Consider the following 19777-nt stretch of genomic DNA (forward strand, 5'->3'; position numbering starts at 1 on the left):
AAAAAACGGTTTAATGAACATTAGGGATTTAGCAGAGATATTAACAAGCAACAATAAAAAATAAAGTATACAATTAATGTTACCATAGTTAATAAGTTACTTTAGTACCTACCTGGCTTAGTTTTTTTTCTTTCTTTTTTTTTTTTAATCTGACATTCAGTTTTTACGAGAAACTTTCCATCTTGTTTGTAAAACCACTCGTAAAAACTGAATTTTTGAGATTAGAAAAGAGCATTTAAAACTACTTTAAAACACAAAATTATCCAGGTAGGTACAAAAGCAACTTTCATTGGCTACTGTAACATTTTATTGTATATTTGAATTTTGACCCTTTCGTTTGTTGGCTTCTAACACCCCCGTAATTTATTACATTAAAATACAAAACTTGTGTGTAAAACTTAGATCTGTTCCAGAGATCTACTTTATATCTTCGTTAAGGGAACCTGAATAAGTGAAACCTGAAGAGAAAGCAATTTGTATATGCACACTAATTATAAACATGTTCGCACTTTTTTTGTTTGTTTATAAAAACTGACGAGCACTGAACTAATGACTCTGCTAATTTTTTTGGTTTTGTGAAGTGAAAATTCTCTTGAATTAAACGTACAAGATCTTGGTGAAGAATCTTAAAAAAAAAAAAAAAAAAAATTGCGAATTATCTTAAACGCCAACCAGATGACATTAACGATCGTGTTTGTCTTTTTTATTTTTTTATTTTTAAATCCTAAGACATTTGTTTGATTCTACCCCCCCCCCCGCCGAATTTCGTGCATTTGTCCGAAAATGTCTTTAGAGTGGAGTATGATTTTAAATGACAGTAAAACTCCCCGGAAAAGCCGAGTATGTGCAACAATGAATCGATGTTAAAGAAAATTACCTACATTACCGGTGAATTTTATATAGCTCAATATTTATATTGATTGGTAACGTATTTTTCGCCAAATTAACATGCGTTTGACCATTTTTTTTTTTTTTTTTTTTTTTTTTTTTCCACCTTATGGTTTGGAAATGGAAAACAAAAGGACATTAAAACAACCTTTTATCGACACGGAAGTGAAACTGAACAATCTGTCTTGAATAATCACGATAAACTTTCCGCTGATGAAAATTGTAACGATTAATTCCTTTCCTATCTAACGTCTTTTTTCTTCAGGCCTTGCTTCCTTGCCAATGGTTATGGAAATCTGAAGAAGACTGCCTAAAAGATTGCGTAAGTGATTTTTAATTTTTTTGTATTAGGATTTGGCGTTTGTCAGCGACAGAAACTAAGCAATGTCTCAACTATTACGTCATATTCTCAATTTATGTATTCATTTTTTTCTTACGGACTCTTATTCTCATCTTCAGTTGGTTGAGGACATTTCGGCCAACTCATCCTCTGATCTTCGTCAGGTGATTAACCGCGACAGGATAGGGATGCTGAGTTTTAATTGTATCTCCAGTTATTACTGCCTTTCATAGTTGTCGTCTCACCAGTGTTTTGCCAACTAACCCTCTTTCCGGATTTGGGTAGGATTGAAACCGCTATCTTCAGACAATGCTTACTTGCAACCGTACTCAACCCCTTTATCCACTGCACTACGGGCCCCGAAGACCAGAGGATATGTTGGCCGGAACGTGGTGAAACGATGATGAGGATAAGTTCGCAAAAATCAATACATCAATTATGAAGCCTCATCTCGAAGAATTTGTAAAAAAAAAACAAAAAAAAAAAAAAAAAAAAAAAACCGAAAAGTTTCATTATTCGTATAGTGTTTTAATTAAATTTCACTTCAAACATTCGCTCGTTCAAACGTATAGCTGAATTGACCATTTTTATTTACTCGTTTAATCGTGTTGAACTCAAAAAGAAGCTTCTCAATCGAACCAATCCTATGCTTAACAAGAAATGTGTTCAAATAGCTTTGTAAAATTTTTTCAATTCAACATTTTCCTATGCCACTTTTTGGTACCCCCTCTCCCGACAAAAAGAGGGTGGACCTGTAAATTGACCCTTGTCCGTTCGTCTGTCTGCACTTTTCTCAATAACTATGCCTTGGAAGTTTTTGAAATTTTGCACAAACACTAAACGTGATAGGAGTAAAAAGTAACAAAACGAATTTTCCGGGAAAACTTCGGTTGTCCCCCCCCCTCCAGGGGTGCCTTTCAGGTTATAAAATGGCTAAAATTGACACGTTTGTACTTATTAAAAAAACTGATGCCTTGGATTTTTATACAACTTTCTAACAAGTTGTAACTGATTTCTATAACTTTGTTTGTCTATACTTCGCGATGATTCTTGGATGTGCCCCAGAGGCTCTTTTAGGGCTAATAAAAACTCTCCATTTTTGGGACTATTTTACCATATTTGTCAAATTTTCTAGTTAGCAGTTTCGCATGGTGCTGAACTAAAAAAACAAGCCGCATGTGCATGGTCCCTATCTGGTGCTGCATGCGTGATGACGCCACAAAAATAGTGAAGAAATGATGTGTGAAGGGCCAACGTTGCCTTCAGAATTTCGCCAAGTTTCAGAAAAATCTAATAGATGAAAAAAGTTATGGGGTAAAGTTGTTTTTTTTTTTTTTTTTTTTTTTTTGTGATCCCCTTTTGAGCTTCTGGGAACGCCGAATCCCAGTGAAAATGGAGAAACTGTAGTTTCACACCTTAAGACACGCATGTTTGAATTCAGCACCATGGAAAACCAATATATAGACATACATATAGTTTTTGAATAATATATAAAAAAAAAAAAAACTGCTAAAAAAAAAAAATCCCAGAGGGATTCGAACCAGAATTTTGACTGGATCACCCATACTGAATTTAAGAACAATGGCCTCCACACTTTGGCCAAGTGTCAGGAAAAGCTAATGGATGAATCAAACGATATGGTGTCGAAGTCTTTCGGCCATTTGAGGGCATTTTTAAGCTCCTGGGGGGACGCCGAATCAGTGTAAATGGATAATGATGCAGTTTCAGGCCGTAACACATGTATATTTGAGTTGACCATCGTGTAAAATCACTATATAGTCAGTTTTTGTTGAAAAATATGAAGAGCCACAAAAAGGGGCGTTTTTAGCACTGAAAGTACCCGGGGACACGAACCAGAATTTTACCAGGGTCACCCATACTGGATTTATATTAAGAACAATGGGCTCCACATTTTGGCCAGATTTCAGAAAAATCTAATGGCTGGATCAAATGTTATGGGACAAAACGCCATTTTTGGCCATTTGGGGATTTTTTTTTTTTTTTACCTCTTTTTGAGCCTCTGGGGACGCAACAGGAATTTTTGCAAAATTTTTTGTGCACATCTATTTAATGAAATAGAATTTGTGGCAAAATGTCAGGAAAACCTAATGGAGGATTCACTGTGCACTTACGGGGGACCATGCATGCTTCACTTGTTTCTATGGAAATCATTTGAATAACGTCCATCTTTTTGTTAGATTACGAATACTTAATCTTTCGAGTTAAAAACATCAAAGGTGGATGAGTGAAGATAGCTATTAACCGGAAGTGGTTTAATAAAATCGTGTAGTCGGCGATTCAGTCATCCCACTCTCCAAAATTAGAAACAGTTGGTGCATATTCCGACTACTGTTCTCATCTTGAGTCATTTTTTACGACGTTTCGGTAAATGTAACGTCATTTCCGACTTTGTATCTTGTCGAACTCGGAAATTTGGACAAAATTTTGAACGGAATCCTTTATTTACTACACAGAGGTAGCATGGTCTTGTTCGATCTCATGATCGGAGATTGTATCGACCGAAACGTTGTGAAAATGACAAAATGAGAATAGTAGTCCAAAGATCCCAAATGCAAATAACCAATCCTTTAAAATCAAACGAGTAGCATAACTATGAAACTTTAATGAATTTCTTGAAATTACTTTTTGAAAAAAAAAAAAATGAATTTTATAAAAATCCTTCTGAATATGTTGTATCAAAGATTACGTTATTTCATTTTTCTGTCAAAACGGAGTTTTTAACTGCATCAAATAGCATCTCTATTTTTAATAAAACAATGCACTGATTTAATACATTTCAGCCATCAGTCGAGTGTAGAGATACTTGCTATTTACTGCAATACATTAAATCCCAGACTCCAAAGACAGACACGATTGAAGGTAAGTTTTTAAAGTTGTTTTCATACAGCAATTAGATTAAGCTAATGGTTAACTCTTAAGATTCTAGCAAAAATCCCCACTTGGTCCAGAAACTTTAATCATCCTCGCAGCCGCGCACCAATGCACAATTTCCATAAGATAACCAGCTTCCAACCAACCAAACCAAATTTTACAAATATTACCTGTATTTAAATTGCTACACATTAAGCACTGAAATACAATCTGACTCCCCTTCCTCAAAAAGGAGGGAAAGTTAGTTGTGCAAGTGTCGGTGTTTATCGAAAAACATGACTTTGTAATAAATGTCCCATTTAAAAGGCATTTTAAAATATATAAATCCAATATAAAATGTTTTAAGCTGACCCAACTTTTAAACTCTTATAAGAGCAGTGATCAAATCTGATTTTCAGATTTCATGAATAGATCTTAAGAACGTTTTCTCTACCCTTCCCCCTACATCCTTTGATTTGAGCTGTTTGTGGAAAGTCAAAAAGGACTCTATAGCTGGCATATTAGCTTTATCTTGCGCATACTATTACACGCTATAAAGAACAAGGTGAACAGACGTATTGCTATTCATGCACTAAGAACAAGGTAAATGCACATACATATATTGCTAAATGCATATATTACTGACATACTGTTTGAATAATATGAATGTTTTGACTCTGGTTTTTACTAAAAATGTCATTGCACAATTCATTGGTTTTGATATGAATCTGATTTTATTTGCCATTCGTTTCCCCAATATCTTTCCTGTTCGAATTCCTGCTAAAACATCAGATCCTTATAGGAGGGACCACGTGAAGGTGACCAACATCCTAAGTCCAAGTGTTTCTTTGGAACAAACTGGATTGAAATTTAATAAATCCAGGTTGTCGGTCCATGTTAGCCACATAGCCACCACCACCTTTCCAATGAGCATTTACTAATTGAAAATACTTGTTAAAAAAAACTGTAACCTAAAAATGTTTTATAAAATTTGACTGGTGCTACCAGATCAGGTTGTCCAGTGGCTTCCTGAGACAAAATGCACCTACATTAAACTTCTGTTTTTGTTTTCTATTTTCTTTTGTAAAACTTATGTCCTGTAAAAACAAAAAAAAACAAAAAAAACAGCCCCCTTTTTTTTTTTTTTTTTTTTCTCCCTTCCCTACTTCTCAACCCCGTCGGTTGGGCATTAGAATACACTGTCTCTCTGCAGAGAGTAAAAGCCTCTCAAAGGGGCTATCTATTGGCCGTGTGTGGTGACCCGTAATGACTCTGAAAAGGACCCTGGTGGCTGAGCAACTTTAATCTAGGGAAATTAAAGATATCAGTTACAACACTCCACTTTGGCCTCTTACAAGACTAGACGGGCGGCCGGAATGGCCCGATCCGATCGCTCGGCTAGTTACGTCAAGCCCTAACACATCTACTTTTCTATCAATTTCCTCTAAACCATAACAAATACAGTTCTACCCTGTACCATTATAAACGATATACATATTTCCCCTCTTTTTCATGTGTTAGAAGGCGGTGGCTAAGGTCAAATGTGCCAAATGAATAGTCATAACATGGCTGTATAGTGCCGGAAGTTACTACAAATGACTTGGATTTTGTAACTAAAGGATTATGGGTGCTCATGGCTCCTATTTGGTATATGTATACTGTTTATGTAGCCCTGGCATGATAAGGCGAATGGGTTTTCCCCTTAACATGCCCCAATATTGGACTTCGAGGTGGGCGGGGAAGCATAAACAATGAATTTATATATATATATATATATATATATATATATATATATATATATATATATATATATATGGCCAATTATAAAAACCCCAAGCGCCAACACATCGACTCTGATAGTTCAGATAATGAACTATATCAACCATCCTCAAAATTTATTGTATTGGAATCCACTGAATAAACCGAAATAACTGACTTATCACCGTTTATTATACATAAAATTATATCGGCATATAGTACTCCAAAAATGTAAACAAAAAATAAAACTCTACTGGTGGAAGTGGAAAAAGAAAAACATGCCACTTTTCTCCTAGGAATGAAAACTTTCCACAACATAAATATCAAAACTTATCCACACAAGAATCTGAATACATCCAAAGGTGTAGTAAAATCGAAAGACCTATCAATGTGCATTACTGAAGAGATAACAAAAGAACTTAAAAAACCAAGGAGTAATAAACGTTAAAAGAATTACAATAAAAAAAGAGAATCAGACTATACATATGAACACTTACATTATGCAGTTCGATAGACCCACTATCCCAAAAGAAATCAAAATTGGGTTCAACGTTGAAAAAGTTGAACCCTTTATACTAAACCTACTTTGGTGCTTTAAATGCCAGAAGTTTGGACACCATGAGGATGCATGTAGGGGACGAGCAGTGTGCAGCAGATGTGGCCAGAAAGATCCAGACCACACTGTCAATGACTGAAATCTTGATTGCAAATTGTGGAGAAAACCATCCTGCTTATGCTAGAGCATGCAGAATCTGGAAGAAAGAAAAAGTAGTGTAAATAAAACCAAAAACATCTTCCTCGAAGCGAGGAAAATAGATGGATACATGAAGGAAAAGACGTACTCTTAAGTTGTATATCATCCAACATCACTAACAAAGACTCCAAATACGAAATACTAATAAACTAATTGGGACCAAACGACTGGCCCAAATTTATACATGAAATCATATCAAAAATTAATCATCCCATTAAATCAACTAATGTTACCAATAAAACAAATTCTCAACCAAAATCAAAACATCCAAGAAAACAAAGTTGATCAAAAGACCACAAAAATCACCAGTATGTCATGCAGATGCTGAAAGACGAAACTAAGGGAAAACAAAAGACCACACAAGTCACCAATACGTTTTCCCCGTGATGACAAAAACACACTTGAAAAACAAACAAAAAATACATCTCCCAAAAAGCAAAATAATATAAATTACCACAAACAGAAGCCACTACTACTATTACAAATAGATTTATGGAATTAGAAGACATAGAAACTGAAGTTACTCCTCAAACCAAAACAAAATCATGAATTACAAGATAATCCAATGGAATTACCATGGATTGAAGGCAAATTATAATGAAATTTTATTGTTGCAAACCAAATTTAATCTTTTGATTATGTCTCCAAGAAACTCTTAAGAATGAGGATAATTTGAATATAAAACACTATCAACAATATAACTACATTCATAATACAGGACTGAGCCTCTGGTGGTGTATCAGTATTCATTAAAAATAACATACCCCAGAGCCAAATTGAATTAAAAACAAATTTGCAAACGGTTGCCATAAGAGCAACTTTACACAAACCGATAAGCATTTGTTCTTTATACGTACCTCCACATGAACAAATCGATGAAAATGAATTGGAGAACTTAATAGAGCAAATACCCAAACCTTTTATTTTCCTAGGGGACTTAAATAGTCTCTCCTTATGGGGATGCAAGGAAACGGATAGAAAGGGAAAGAAAATTGAAAATTTAATAAAAATAATCTATGCTTGTTCAACCAAAAAGAAGCCACTCACATCAATCCAACAAATGGAACGCTTAGTTCGCTTGATTTAACCATATGTGACCCTTCCACTTATCTGGATTTTTCTTGGAGTGTATTCGATGATGCCTGTGGTAGTGATCACTACCCAATCATTCTCAAAAGCCATGAAAAAATATTTCAACATCCAAGATGGAAGCTTAAAGCCAACTGGGAAAAATTCAAGACTCTACTCAGAACAATTGGCAGAAAACAACATCGATACAATAGAAACATTTAAACAAACAATATTAATAGAAGAGTGCATTCCCAAAAACGCTACTTCAGAAAAAAGAATAGACCATGGTTTAACAAAGAATGCAAAGAATCAAATCTACGAAAAGCAGCATTAAGAAAATTTAATAAAGAACCAATAACAAGCAACTTAATTGAATACAAATTGCATAGAGCAAAATCACGCAGAATAATAAAGAAAGCCAAAAAAGAATGCTGGCAAGAATGTCAGCAAGATCATTGTTTCCACTAAACCAAAGACAGTTTGGGAAATGGTTAAAAAATTTCTGGAAAACATAACCCGATACCAATTAAACATCTTTTTACTGAAAATACCAAACAGAAACGAAAGCTCTAGCGAACAAATTAGCAAAAACATTTTCAGAGAACTCTTCTTTAAAAAACTATAACAAAGAATTCCAAACCAAGGAAAATATTGAAAAGTACAAGCTAAACTTCAATTCCAAAAACCTTAAAGAATATAATAAACCCTTTTTCAATAAGTGAATTGGAAAATTCCATAAACAAATCACACAACACATCCGTAGGACCAGATGAGGTCGATTATAGTTTTTTGAAAATACTTCCAAAAACTTCATTGGAACTTTTACTAAAAATCTACAATGACATTTGGATAAAAAAAGTTCCCAGAATCTTGGAAACATACAACGATTATTCCAATACCAAAAGCAGGAAAAGATTCTTCAGATCCTGGAAATTATTGACCAATTTTACTAACAAGTTGTATGTGCAAAACAGTAAATCAACAACATAGTAAAGGAACTCCTGACATAAATAGAACATTGTACGTTGGATGATTGCTCTATAAGCTATCGTTCCAAGCACAGCCATACTATTGAAAGAAAATTGCAAAACAGCATAAACAAAATGAATGGGCAAAAGAAAATGGTTTTATATTTTCAAAAAATAAAACCAAATGCATTCATTTTTGCTATCAACACAAATTACACAATGATTCCAAATTACAACTCTATGGAGAAGATATCCCTTTTGTTGATGAATACAAGTTTTTAGGAATGATTTTTGATAAAAAAATAAATTTTATTTCCCACATAAACTATGTTAAAAAATTGTAATAAAACACAACTTCTGTGTGTTGTGGCCCATACAAACTGGAGAGCTGACAGGCAGACCTTGTTAAACCTGTACAGACCCCTAATTCGATCTAAAATTGATTATGGCAGCCATATATATACCAAGCAGCAAGAAAATCTTACGTTAAAATTTTAAATCCCATTTACCACACAGGACTGAGACTTGCACTGGGAGCTTTCAGAACATCCCCAGTAGAAAATGTATGCCGAAGCAAATGAGCTTCTACCTAACCGCAGATATAACAAGTTAGCACTGCTATACTATACAAAATTGAAGGCAGATCCCGACAATCATGTGCACGACTGCACTTTTTATCCCAAATATAAACATTTATTTAACAAAAACAAAAACAAAAAAAGATTAAAACATTTGGCCTACGAATGGAACCTATTGAAGAAGCAGATTCCGATAACAAAAATTCACAAAATTTACTACTAAAATGTCCTTGGAACATTGCAGTACCGATAATAGACTTAAGTCTCTGTAATTACAAAAAAAAAAAACTCCTATAAACTTCAAAGAAAAATTTAGAGAAATCACAGAAAAATACCCTGGACACATCTGTATTTATACAGATGAATATAAAGAAAACAACACATCAACCAGTGCAGCCATAATCAACAAAAAATAACAATGCCCCCCAAAAAGCTATTCAATTTTCACTGCAGAAATTACCGTTATAAATCTAGGTCTAGACCTAATCAAAGAAAATAAAACCGCAAACTTCATCGTCTCCGATTCTCAATCTGTCATCACAGCAGTTAAAAATAAAAAATAAATAACCCCCTAATTGCAAACTTACTCACAAACTTCCAGCAACTAAAAAACGAAATCATACTCTGTTGGGTCCCCAGCCACATTGGCGTACAGGGCAATGAACTAGCTGACACAGCAGCAAAGGCAGCCCATAACCAATCTATCGACCTCACTTTCAAAATCCCATATACAAATATCAAAAGAAACATAATATATATATATATATATATATATATATATATATCCAAGATAAGTGGTAGTCCTATTGAAATAACTTCCCAAATAACAAACTTTTCCGAATTATGCCCAAATTAACAAAACATGAGCCTCAAAAAACAAATGTCATTTTAACAAGACTTAGAATAGGTCACACACACACTTAACACATTCTTATCTCCTAACAGGAGAAACTCAAACCCCAATGTAATACCTGTCAAGCACCACTTACTGTAAAACATCTAACTGAATGCATAGATCTTTCACAAATCCAAAAATACTACAAAGAAATAGATCTTCAAAAAATCTTCGAAAAGAACAATACCGGAAAAATCTTATCTTACATCAAAGAAATCAGACTCTTCCAAAAAATATAACCCCAAAAAACCTTATATTCTGCAAAGACAAAAACAATCTGCCTTTTCCCACTTTTCCATCCTCCTATTTTCGCCTTTTCTTTCTATCTCCTCCACTTACTGGTTTTCAAACTTAAAATGCACCGATCAATAATGCTGTAACCCTTTTCCTCTTCCCATTGCAAAACCCAATCATATTTTGCAAAGCAGTGAACAAAAATGACAATCCACTATAAAACAACCAAACCAAAATCTTCAAACTAACGATTGAAAATAAGGAGCTTGAAGAATAAAAATCTCATAAAATAACTGGATACAACATCGAATACTATTCCCAAAATAACTGGATTCGGCATTAAATAACACACAAAGGGTTGATATGCCGTTACCCCGCCCAAATAAAATAACATTTTTTGAATTTACAAAATTGTATTAGTTAGCGCTCTTTTATTGTTGACTAATATTTCTCAATGTTTCATTTCTTTCCATGTTTATACGCATGCATGTCAGTGTATTCATTTTCTTTCGTTAGAACTTTTCTATCTCCAATTTATATTGTGGTTCAAGGCAATACCCAAAGACGCTATCGTCGCCCAAAAATGTTCCTACCAAAGCCAGGGTAATCATGGAATCTACAGATTTCGAAGTCTGTACACTAAGGTCAGGCCACGTCGGTATCCACTTCATAGCAACCACCGCCCGTTCTGATTAGCTAAGATTAACAAAATTCGCTTGGTTTTATTCTCTGCATCCATATTCTGAAGATAAATGTCAAACCCGGCGGTAATCGTATTGAGCTCGTATCTTAATTTTTTTATTTTTATTTTTTTTTGAGGGGGGGGGGCGATTTTGTTAAAATTGATTTGAAAAACATTAACAAGTTTATTGTCCTCCCCACCAGATAAAGGAGGGGTTGGACCTAGTAATTAACTCCCGTTTGTTCGCAATTATGTCAACCACGTCTTGGATTTAAAATGTTGCACAAACGTTAGTCATGATGAAAGTAAATTTTTCACTCGTGGAGGGGGGGGGGCGCATGCTCGGCTTGTTATGAAGATATTTGTCATTAACATTTTACAGTTAAATATTTCGTATGAAATATGGACAAGTAAAAAAAAAAAAAAACAAAGAAAAAAATCATATTCATCAACTGGCAATCTATTCCCCCTTCACCCTTGCTTTAAATAGTTTTTGGCTTTGATAAGTGAAATCTAATTTTGATTTAAACGATTATTCTCATCTGCTTGTTCACTTCCCGTTTCGACCGACGTACCCTCCGTTTCTCGTATCATGTCTAACTTTTACGGAACTACGAACTCTGCTTCTACATCAATCGAAATCTGAAAATAACCATGCTGAGAACAGTAGTCTAAATAATCCAAAATATGAATCCATATCTAAAAAATATTTGAAACAAAATGTCTTTAATGTAAATCTACGTGCGTTAATTTGACCAGCGTTTGAATATTTTATCACATTTCACTTAACCTCAAAGTTTATTTTTAACGCGGATAATTTCATGTCTGTATAAACGTTTTTTTTTTCCTTCCAGAACTGGAGAAAGAATTTCCCATGTCGAGAAAACTCTTGAAAGATCCTGAAATAATCTGCCAACAGGACCAAATGTGGGACAATTTTTATATGTACGCCACAATCTTTATCCATTGGAAGGTGCTGACTTCAACTTTCACTCCGTTGGGACCGGTGATCGTTTTGATTTCAACGAAAAAAGATTCTGAACATTCAAAATGGCGTCTAGTGGCCAATGTAATTTTTTTAAAACTCATTTTAATTGAATTATAAGGACGAATGAATGTGAGCATGTTCAGTTTCGTTTGTCATATTTACAAGTTCATAAGGATACGCAGTGTGAGTTGTATCAATAATATAGACGATGATCGTTTGTCTTTGAATGTTAATCGTTGTAGACAATCAAGTGAAGCGATAGAAACGAAACTAACACCTTAATTCCCGTGCTTGACATAGATGGCACCATTATAAAAAAACAAATCCGCACTTTTTTTTTTTTTTTTTTTAAAGTACGGATGATACGTGTCAAAATGTGAGCTCAGTTGGGTTATGAGTTTAAAAAGTAGTTATTTAAATGAAGCTGTTTGAAAAAATTTACACAAAGTAAAAATCTGAATTTTGCGTGTTGATAAATCACTTGCTTTCTGATGGGGAAAAGTACCATTTAAGCAAAGCAATATCCTAACCAGTGTTATAGGTCTTTGCTCCATCCGATGGTTTACGGACGTTAAACGGCTGAACTATCATTGTCTAAATTCGACAGTTGTCTCCGAAGACATCAGAAAGCTTGCGAACTTGTTTTGGTCGACCGTAAATTAGTTGCATGAGATAAAAAATGGGCTGAAGATATCAGAATACTGTGCTCCCACCATTGTTGCATGAAGAGCCGTAAATTAGCTGCGTACAAAGTGTGCCACATTTGCTCAAAGTAAACGAATCTTAGCATTGTTTGAAACCGTTTCAAATTTCTGTCCATTTGTGAAAATGGATGAAACCGATCTACAGCTTCACCCCGAAGTCGAATTATTTATCAGCCGAGTTGAGAACGGCATTCCAAAGACCTCCCACCCCACCCAAAATTCAAACGTCAGAAAGTAATATTTTGGCCTTTGTATTTTGGATGGGTAAAGATTTTCACCCATCAACTACCTCGATGAAGGGAGAACCATGAATAGCGAATATAGTAATATTTGTTCGGTTGAACTAAGAAATTGCCCAGAAATGTAGGAAATTTTTCAAAAACAGTGCACCTTGTCACCAGTTTATTTCTATGATGGCAAAACTACATGAATTGCCCTTCGAATGTTCACACTAACCCTATTCTCGAGATTTGATTCCTTTCAGTGATTAGTTTTCCCATCAATATGCTTCCAGAAAGTATACTAACCTCCAAGTAGGTTAATGGCCAATGATAAATAGTTTAGCAAAAGGCATCTAATTGTTGGAAGCGTTAAAATATATCTTTTATAAGGTGCTGAACAGAAAGCGAATATTTTTGTAAAACTAGATTTACTAGTTAGGCTCGCGATTTAGTGGTGTTATTAAAACTCTTCAAAAATTATAGTTTGAACTTTAATCCTATTTTTAGTGAATTGTTCATTTATAAATTATGTACTGGGAACGTCTCTAACAAACGCGTGTGGCGTCTTTTCCTTCTATGAAAAGCTATTGTGGCTGTTGAATTCTTTGAAACTACCGGTTTTACCGAGCGTGCGTCTGGCTAATTTGCGGACGTAGTTGTAGACAAGTCACATGACTTTCATTTCGCCCCCTTGCGTTTAAGATCCTTTGTACTAAAAAATATTTTTTTTACTTTGGAGACTTGTCTTTGTTCATAATTGTACTATTGGTCTTATAGATACGTGATTGGTCTTATGTCGCGAAACCTCTGAAATCTGTTACTCAGTTTAAATGATTTTGAAATGAATGCATTTTCAATTCCTTAAAGTCTGTTGGAATACCCGTGATCATAATCGTTTACATTTTGTTGTTCACTCTAATTCCAGTAATTATATAGGAGCAACTAGACTCCTTCAAAACATAACTGACAAATATAACTGGTGAACCAAGTGAAGAGATTAAAACAATTGCACTTAAAAGGACGGTTAGAATCTTAAAGATCTGCTGGAATGTATGAGATAGCGGGTCAATGTCTGGCGTCCAGCAGGACGCCCCATCCCCAGTTAGAAAAAAATTGAAAGAGTATAACCGACCTAGTGCCGATTGTCACTGTCAAGATGAGTTTTTCTGACACTGATTCCGTCTTAGGAAATCGCAGTTTCAGTTCTAGAACCCGTTCCTTTCACGTTATGCTCAATTGTTGTCTTCACATGTTCTCTCAGCTTTCATTTAAAGGGGTTTCAGGAGATGTATTTGGGATGAATTCAATTGCATCCCAACAAATTGTGCTCGAAGTTGTAGTGAAACAGAATTGTGGCCTTGGGTATCTCTTGAGATGACCTTTTAATCAAATTCCAACTAATTTTTAGTATTAGGATTTGTACTTGAATATTTGCAGCATATGATCAGTTCCCCCACCCCTGGCATTATCAGTTCCTGGGTATGACCTTTAGACATCCAGTGGTGAGGCCCACTTGGGGCTTGGAGAATGTAGTTGTCATTTAGTTACCATTGCTATAAAGTCCACTCTGGCCCCGGAGTGGAAATATCTGGTAAGTGACCTTCAGACAATCTTAAGATACTGGCTTTTTTTTTCTTTTTTTTTTTTCTGCTTTCCTTTTGCAAAAGTCAACCATTTTCTGCAAAGTAAAAATGATGTTCTCGCACAAATCTAAAAGTCATGACTAAATATTTGAAGATATAAAGAATTTAAAGAAAATTTCTCAGATTTTTGGAATCTGCATTAAATAACTAAAAAATGGTCGACATATTGTAAAACAAAACGAGTTAAACTGATTGTAATATCATAAGACTTCTGCATGTGAGCAACCATAGTCATATTGTGCATCAATATTACGTAACAAAATGGTTAATTTTTTTCTAGTTTTATTAACCCTGCCTTAGTCATCTGGATGTTCCGAACATGGCTAGTCTCATGGGGTGTCTATATACCCCAATACAAAAACATTTATATAGCATTTTGTAAAATATAGCTATCCTGCTGGCTAATGATATATCTTCAGTCCATGTTAAACAGTTTGAATCGCTTGTATCTTGATATTAATATAAAATGCAATGAAACTAAAGAAAAATTAAGATATTACTTTTTTTATTTATTTTTTTTTTTGTCACCACTTATCAACGCCCGGCGGCCACTCGAGGATAAGGGTTAATGAGTGTACAGTATTCAAGGGGATAATATCATAGTAATCGTTAGCAGTAGAAATTTGGTAAATTGGATTACTTAAGGGGAACGGCTCATCATGACGGGCTCCTTGCCCCGACCAATGTGACTCTTCCTCTCTAGAGTTTCCTGTCTTCCATCAGTTGCCTCAGATCTTCAGGTTCACAGTTGGCGTCGTGTGCTATTTGTTGGATGTACGTGGATCTAGGTCATCCTCTGCTTGCGCGTCCGTGTCGTGGAGTTCATAGCAATACATCACTCACCAATTCATGCTTGCTCCTCAGACAATGACGAGTAAATCGTAGGCGTCTTTCTCTGATGGTATTAGATATGGCAGGTAGATTGCCATAAAGTTGCTGCTTCGTGGGATGATTTTGCCAAGATATATTTAATACTATCCTTAGCATACGACTCAAGAACTTATTCATGTTGGACTTTAAGACTACCATTTGTAGTCAGTAGGAAAATGGAACAGTTCTGCATGCATGCAGTTCTAAAACAGCTTTGTTCATAGAATCTACGTTTTAGGTTTAGGCAGAGATAAAAAGTGGGGGGAAACTATTAATAGTGGTTTCAGCTTGGCGGGTGTTTTTCATTAAGGTCAGGCCAGGAGGGACTATAGATTGGAGCTCAGATGAGCACTTGCCATGAAAATAATAAAGCAGACAGGCTTGCAACGTCTCTTCTGTGGAGAAAGAGGTTGCAGAGAGGAGAAAAGGGCATGCCCCACTAGGTTACAAAGCTGTCAAGGCAGGATAAGGTGCTTATAGCGTACTTGGACGTACTTGGCTCTTATGCAGGTAGAGAATTGTATCAGATATTTACTAGAGCAGTAGAAAAATTCCACCACTTGAGCATCAGCCTTAGCAACGGATTTGATGTACATGTTCCGTCTCGGATCAGGAGTAAAGGTCAGACTTAGAAGCCTTTCAAAACATGGAGCCTCCCTCAAGATGAGAGCCATTCATTTCAATTGATGCCAGACAGGGATCAGAGCGTTGATGGAAAGATAGAACTTTGCTTTTAGATGCATTAAAATTAACCAGTCACCTCTTTCCCCCATTGCACCATGTCAAGATCAGAGGTGAGAATCGGTACTTGGTCGTTTACTGTGAAGTGTTGCCATAGATGGTAATGTCGTCAGCATAATCTTAGGATGTGATTTGGGAGATCATGAATGTAGGGCAGGAAGAGTTGGGCCCAGGATGTACACCTGAGGAACTCCAGCATTAATATAGTGAACTTCTGATTTTTGCATTAACTAAGCTCAGTTACAAGACTGAAAGCAATAAATTGTAAATAAAATAATCACATCAAAACTTAAACAGTAATGCCATATTAAACAGTAATGCCATATTAAACAGTAATGCCATATTAAACAGTAATGCCATATTAAACAGTAATGCCATATTAAACAGTAATGCCATATTAAACAGTAATGCCATATTAAACAGTAATGCCATATTAAACAGTAATGCCATATTAAACAGTAATGCCATATTAAACAGTAATGCCATATTAAACAGTAATGCCATATTAAACAGTAATGCCATATTAAACAGTAATGCCATATTAAACAGTAATGCCATATTAAACAGTAATGCCATATTAAACAGTAATGCCATATTAAACAGTAATGCCATATTAAACAGTAATGCCATATTAAACAGTAATGCCATATTAAACAGTAATGCCATATTAAACATTAATGCCATATTAAACATTAATGCCATATTAAACATTAATGCCATATTAAACATTAATGCCATATTAAACATTAATGCCATATTAAACATTAATGCCATATTAAACATTAATGCCATATTAAACATTAATGCCATATTAAACATTAATGCCATATTAAACATTAATGCCATATTAAATATTAATGCCATATTAAATATTAATGCCATATTAAATATTAATGCCATATTAAATATTAATGCCATATTAAATATTAATGCCATATTAAATATTAATGCCATATTAAATATTAATGCCATATTAAATATTAATGCCATATTAAATATTAATGCCATATTAAATATTAATGCCATATTAAATATTAATGCCATATTAAATATTAATGCCATATTAAATATTAATGCCATATTAAATATTAATGCCATATTAAATATTAAAGCCTAGTGATACATAATATGCGCTTATATCTACAAATTTTCATGCCCACTGGGAAAAATACAAAAATATATATAAATCATAAAATCTTATCTGCTTAGTCAGCTGGGGTGACTGGACACCTCCAGAAGGACAAAGCGACATCCACCTCCAAGGAAAACTGATACACTGCACCATGCGGCGTGTGCTATATCCTCACTGAGTCAAAGTACTGGGTGGGAGATAAATTGCCAACTAAGAATTATGGGCACTTAAGCAAAATTGGGGTGAGAAAATATCCCATGGGACTAAGACAATCCAAAAATGTTCATATGGAAAGCTATATTTAATTCCTGAGATGTTTTTGCTCACGTATAAGTTGGGTGTATTATTTTTGTCCCTGATATTTCGTACAGTTTTAATTTTTCAATAGAGGAACACCAAACACCACTAATCCTCGAGTGGCTTCGAAGTTTTGATAAGGGTTAAAGAGATTGTCAATTAGACGATGATCGGCTCTATAAGAAAACCGGAAGTAATGGATGAGATAGGGGAGAAGGTTACTTAAGAGGAACTGATTATCCAAGAGAATGACTCAAAACGTTTGTTCAGATAACTCTATGATCAACCATGTTGTATTTGGTCTGGAAGCAGGTTCGTGGTATCCTGCTCATGGAAGCTTTTCTCTTTTGTAAAGAGACAGGAAAGTTCTCCACCGTGATTGGGACACAGTTCTTGTCAATGTTTTATGAGAGGGGGATTCTAGGTGCTGGGGCTCAGTCGAGTACCTACCATTAAGTGTGTGTGTTAGACTTTAGAGACACGACAGCACTTCCAATAAATTGCAGAATCTGTTTCGTGCTCTATTGATACAAAAAATGTGCAGCACCTCCTCCAGGTATGATGGCAGTACTTCATCTGGCTATTGTACAACCAGAGGATTGCGTCGGTGTTAAAGCTTTTTCTGTAGCGGAATTCAATCATTCTTCCCATCAACTGTAGTAACATATTCCGTATAGATCTTCCACTTCAGATCTGGGGTGAAAGTCAGTTTTAGAAGCTTTTCAAAGAAGGGGCTTCCTCGACGAGAGGACCGCAGTGTTGCTATTGAAAAGAGAAACTTAGTTTAAGTGGGGTTAAAGTAACTTCCAACCCCATTGCATCATGCACTCTGTTGGAAGAGTGATAAGAATCTTGATTCTTATTACTCTTCAGAATGCTTCCACGAATAGTTGTACGTCTTTGTAAATGTCAACGAATGATCTCAGAATGATTTAAAAGATGATCGCTAAGAGGGCTGAACTTTTCAGGCACACCGACATTGATACTGGCTGTCTCGAAATTTTACCCATGAACACTTATTGATCATAATCCTATACGATAGAATTGATGATTTTAATGTAGTTCTTATTGAATTTTAACTCTTTCAATATTCTTGACACAGTTCTGTTTTTAGGTCTAATATTATAGCAAACCTAAAAACATTGAGCAATAGTTTTCTGGAACTGTTAGACATAGATTAAACGAAAAGATCGAGACTTGATATTAACGTCTTTCATTTCAGACGAGTCAACCGATATTTTCCGTCAAGCTGTCCTACAATACCAAATACGAGTTTCACGTGACTATTTTCAACCATCTTGGACTAATCGGAACAGGTTCCACAGGATGGATTCAAGCGAAACCTCGTAAGTAATGAAGGTTTTGTTTTTCATGAGATCCAAGTTTTTTGTTTAATTACGGAAGCCCGACTCTCAACTTTCCGATAAAAGATCTTGTCAGAAATTGTATCCAACAGGTGGTTTATAATTTAAGGCATTAAATTACCTCTATTCTGATTATCCGGGGATTCGAAGATACCGTATTACAGAAAACTGCAAATCTGCGCTTACTTGATATAGTTCGACACTTGTAGCAGTTCATCGTCTAGTTCTTTCGGGCAGTGATTTTTCTCCAATGCGTAAGATCAAAATGAAGACATAATAAATATTAAGGTTTCACTTTTTTCTACAAAAGCAAACGAAGTCTTCTCAACTCTGTATGTTTACACTTCAGTTTCCGATTTGTTGGCCTCCATTTACCGAAATCTATTTTTGAAAATTTTCAAACAATATTGCACAAATAGTTTTTATAAATTTTATCTGATTTTCATGACCTCGAGACTATCAAAACGAGTCTTCTATTTCAAATGCAACCTCGACTTGTTTTCCAATCGTTAACTGTTTTTTTGCAACTCCCTTTCGTAACAACTAATGTCATAATCATTAATTCTGAGATTAATATAATTTTATGTACTCCCAAGATTCGTTGCATTACATCAATTCTTTACGCACTTTTATAAGTTTCTTCGGTTAACTTAGCACTGTTCCTTTCATCCTAACTTTCATGGACGCTCATCTTGAACTCAATTAAAATTCAAACTTCATATTTTGCATTTTTTTTCCCACTATGGTTAGGTGGTGTATCACCGAAATGCTAGAAAGA

General features: G+C 34.9%; 1 protein-coding gene across 1 annotated transcript in view; it reads left to right on the plus strand.

Moving 5' to 3' along the window:
* Positions 1 to 19777, plus strand: part of LOC145242630 (uncharacterized) — a 173765-nt gene that overhangs the window by 47780 nt on the left and 106208 nt on the right. Inside the window, exons 3-6 of the mRNA XM_080105749.1 lie at positions 1154 to 1210; positions 4030 to 4108; positions 11894 to 12108; positions 18858 to 18981. Of these exons, the coding sequence (XP_079961875.1) occupies positions 1154 to 1210; positions 4030 to 4108; positions 11894 to 12108; positions 18858 to 18981 (475 nt within the window). The remainder of the gene's footprint in view (positions 1 to 1153; positions 1211 to 4029; positions 4109 to 11893; positions 12109 to 18857; positions 18982 to 19777) is intronic.

Source organism: Euprymna scolopes, chromosome 21, assembly GCF_053919585.1.
Source record: "Euprymna scolopes isolate OS-2025 chromosome 21, ASM5391958v1, whole genome shotgun sequence".
NCBI classification, from domain to species: domain Eukaryota; kingdom Metazoa; phylum Mollusca; class Cephalopoda; order Sepiida; family Sepiolidae; genus Euprymna; species Euprymna scolopes.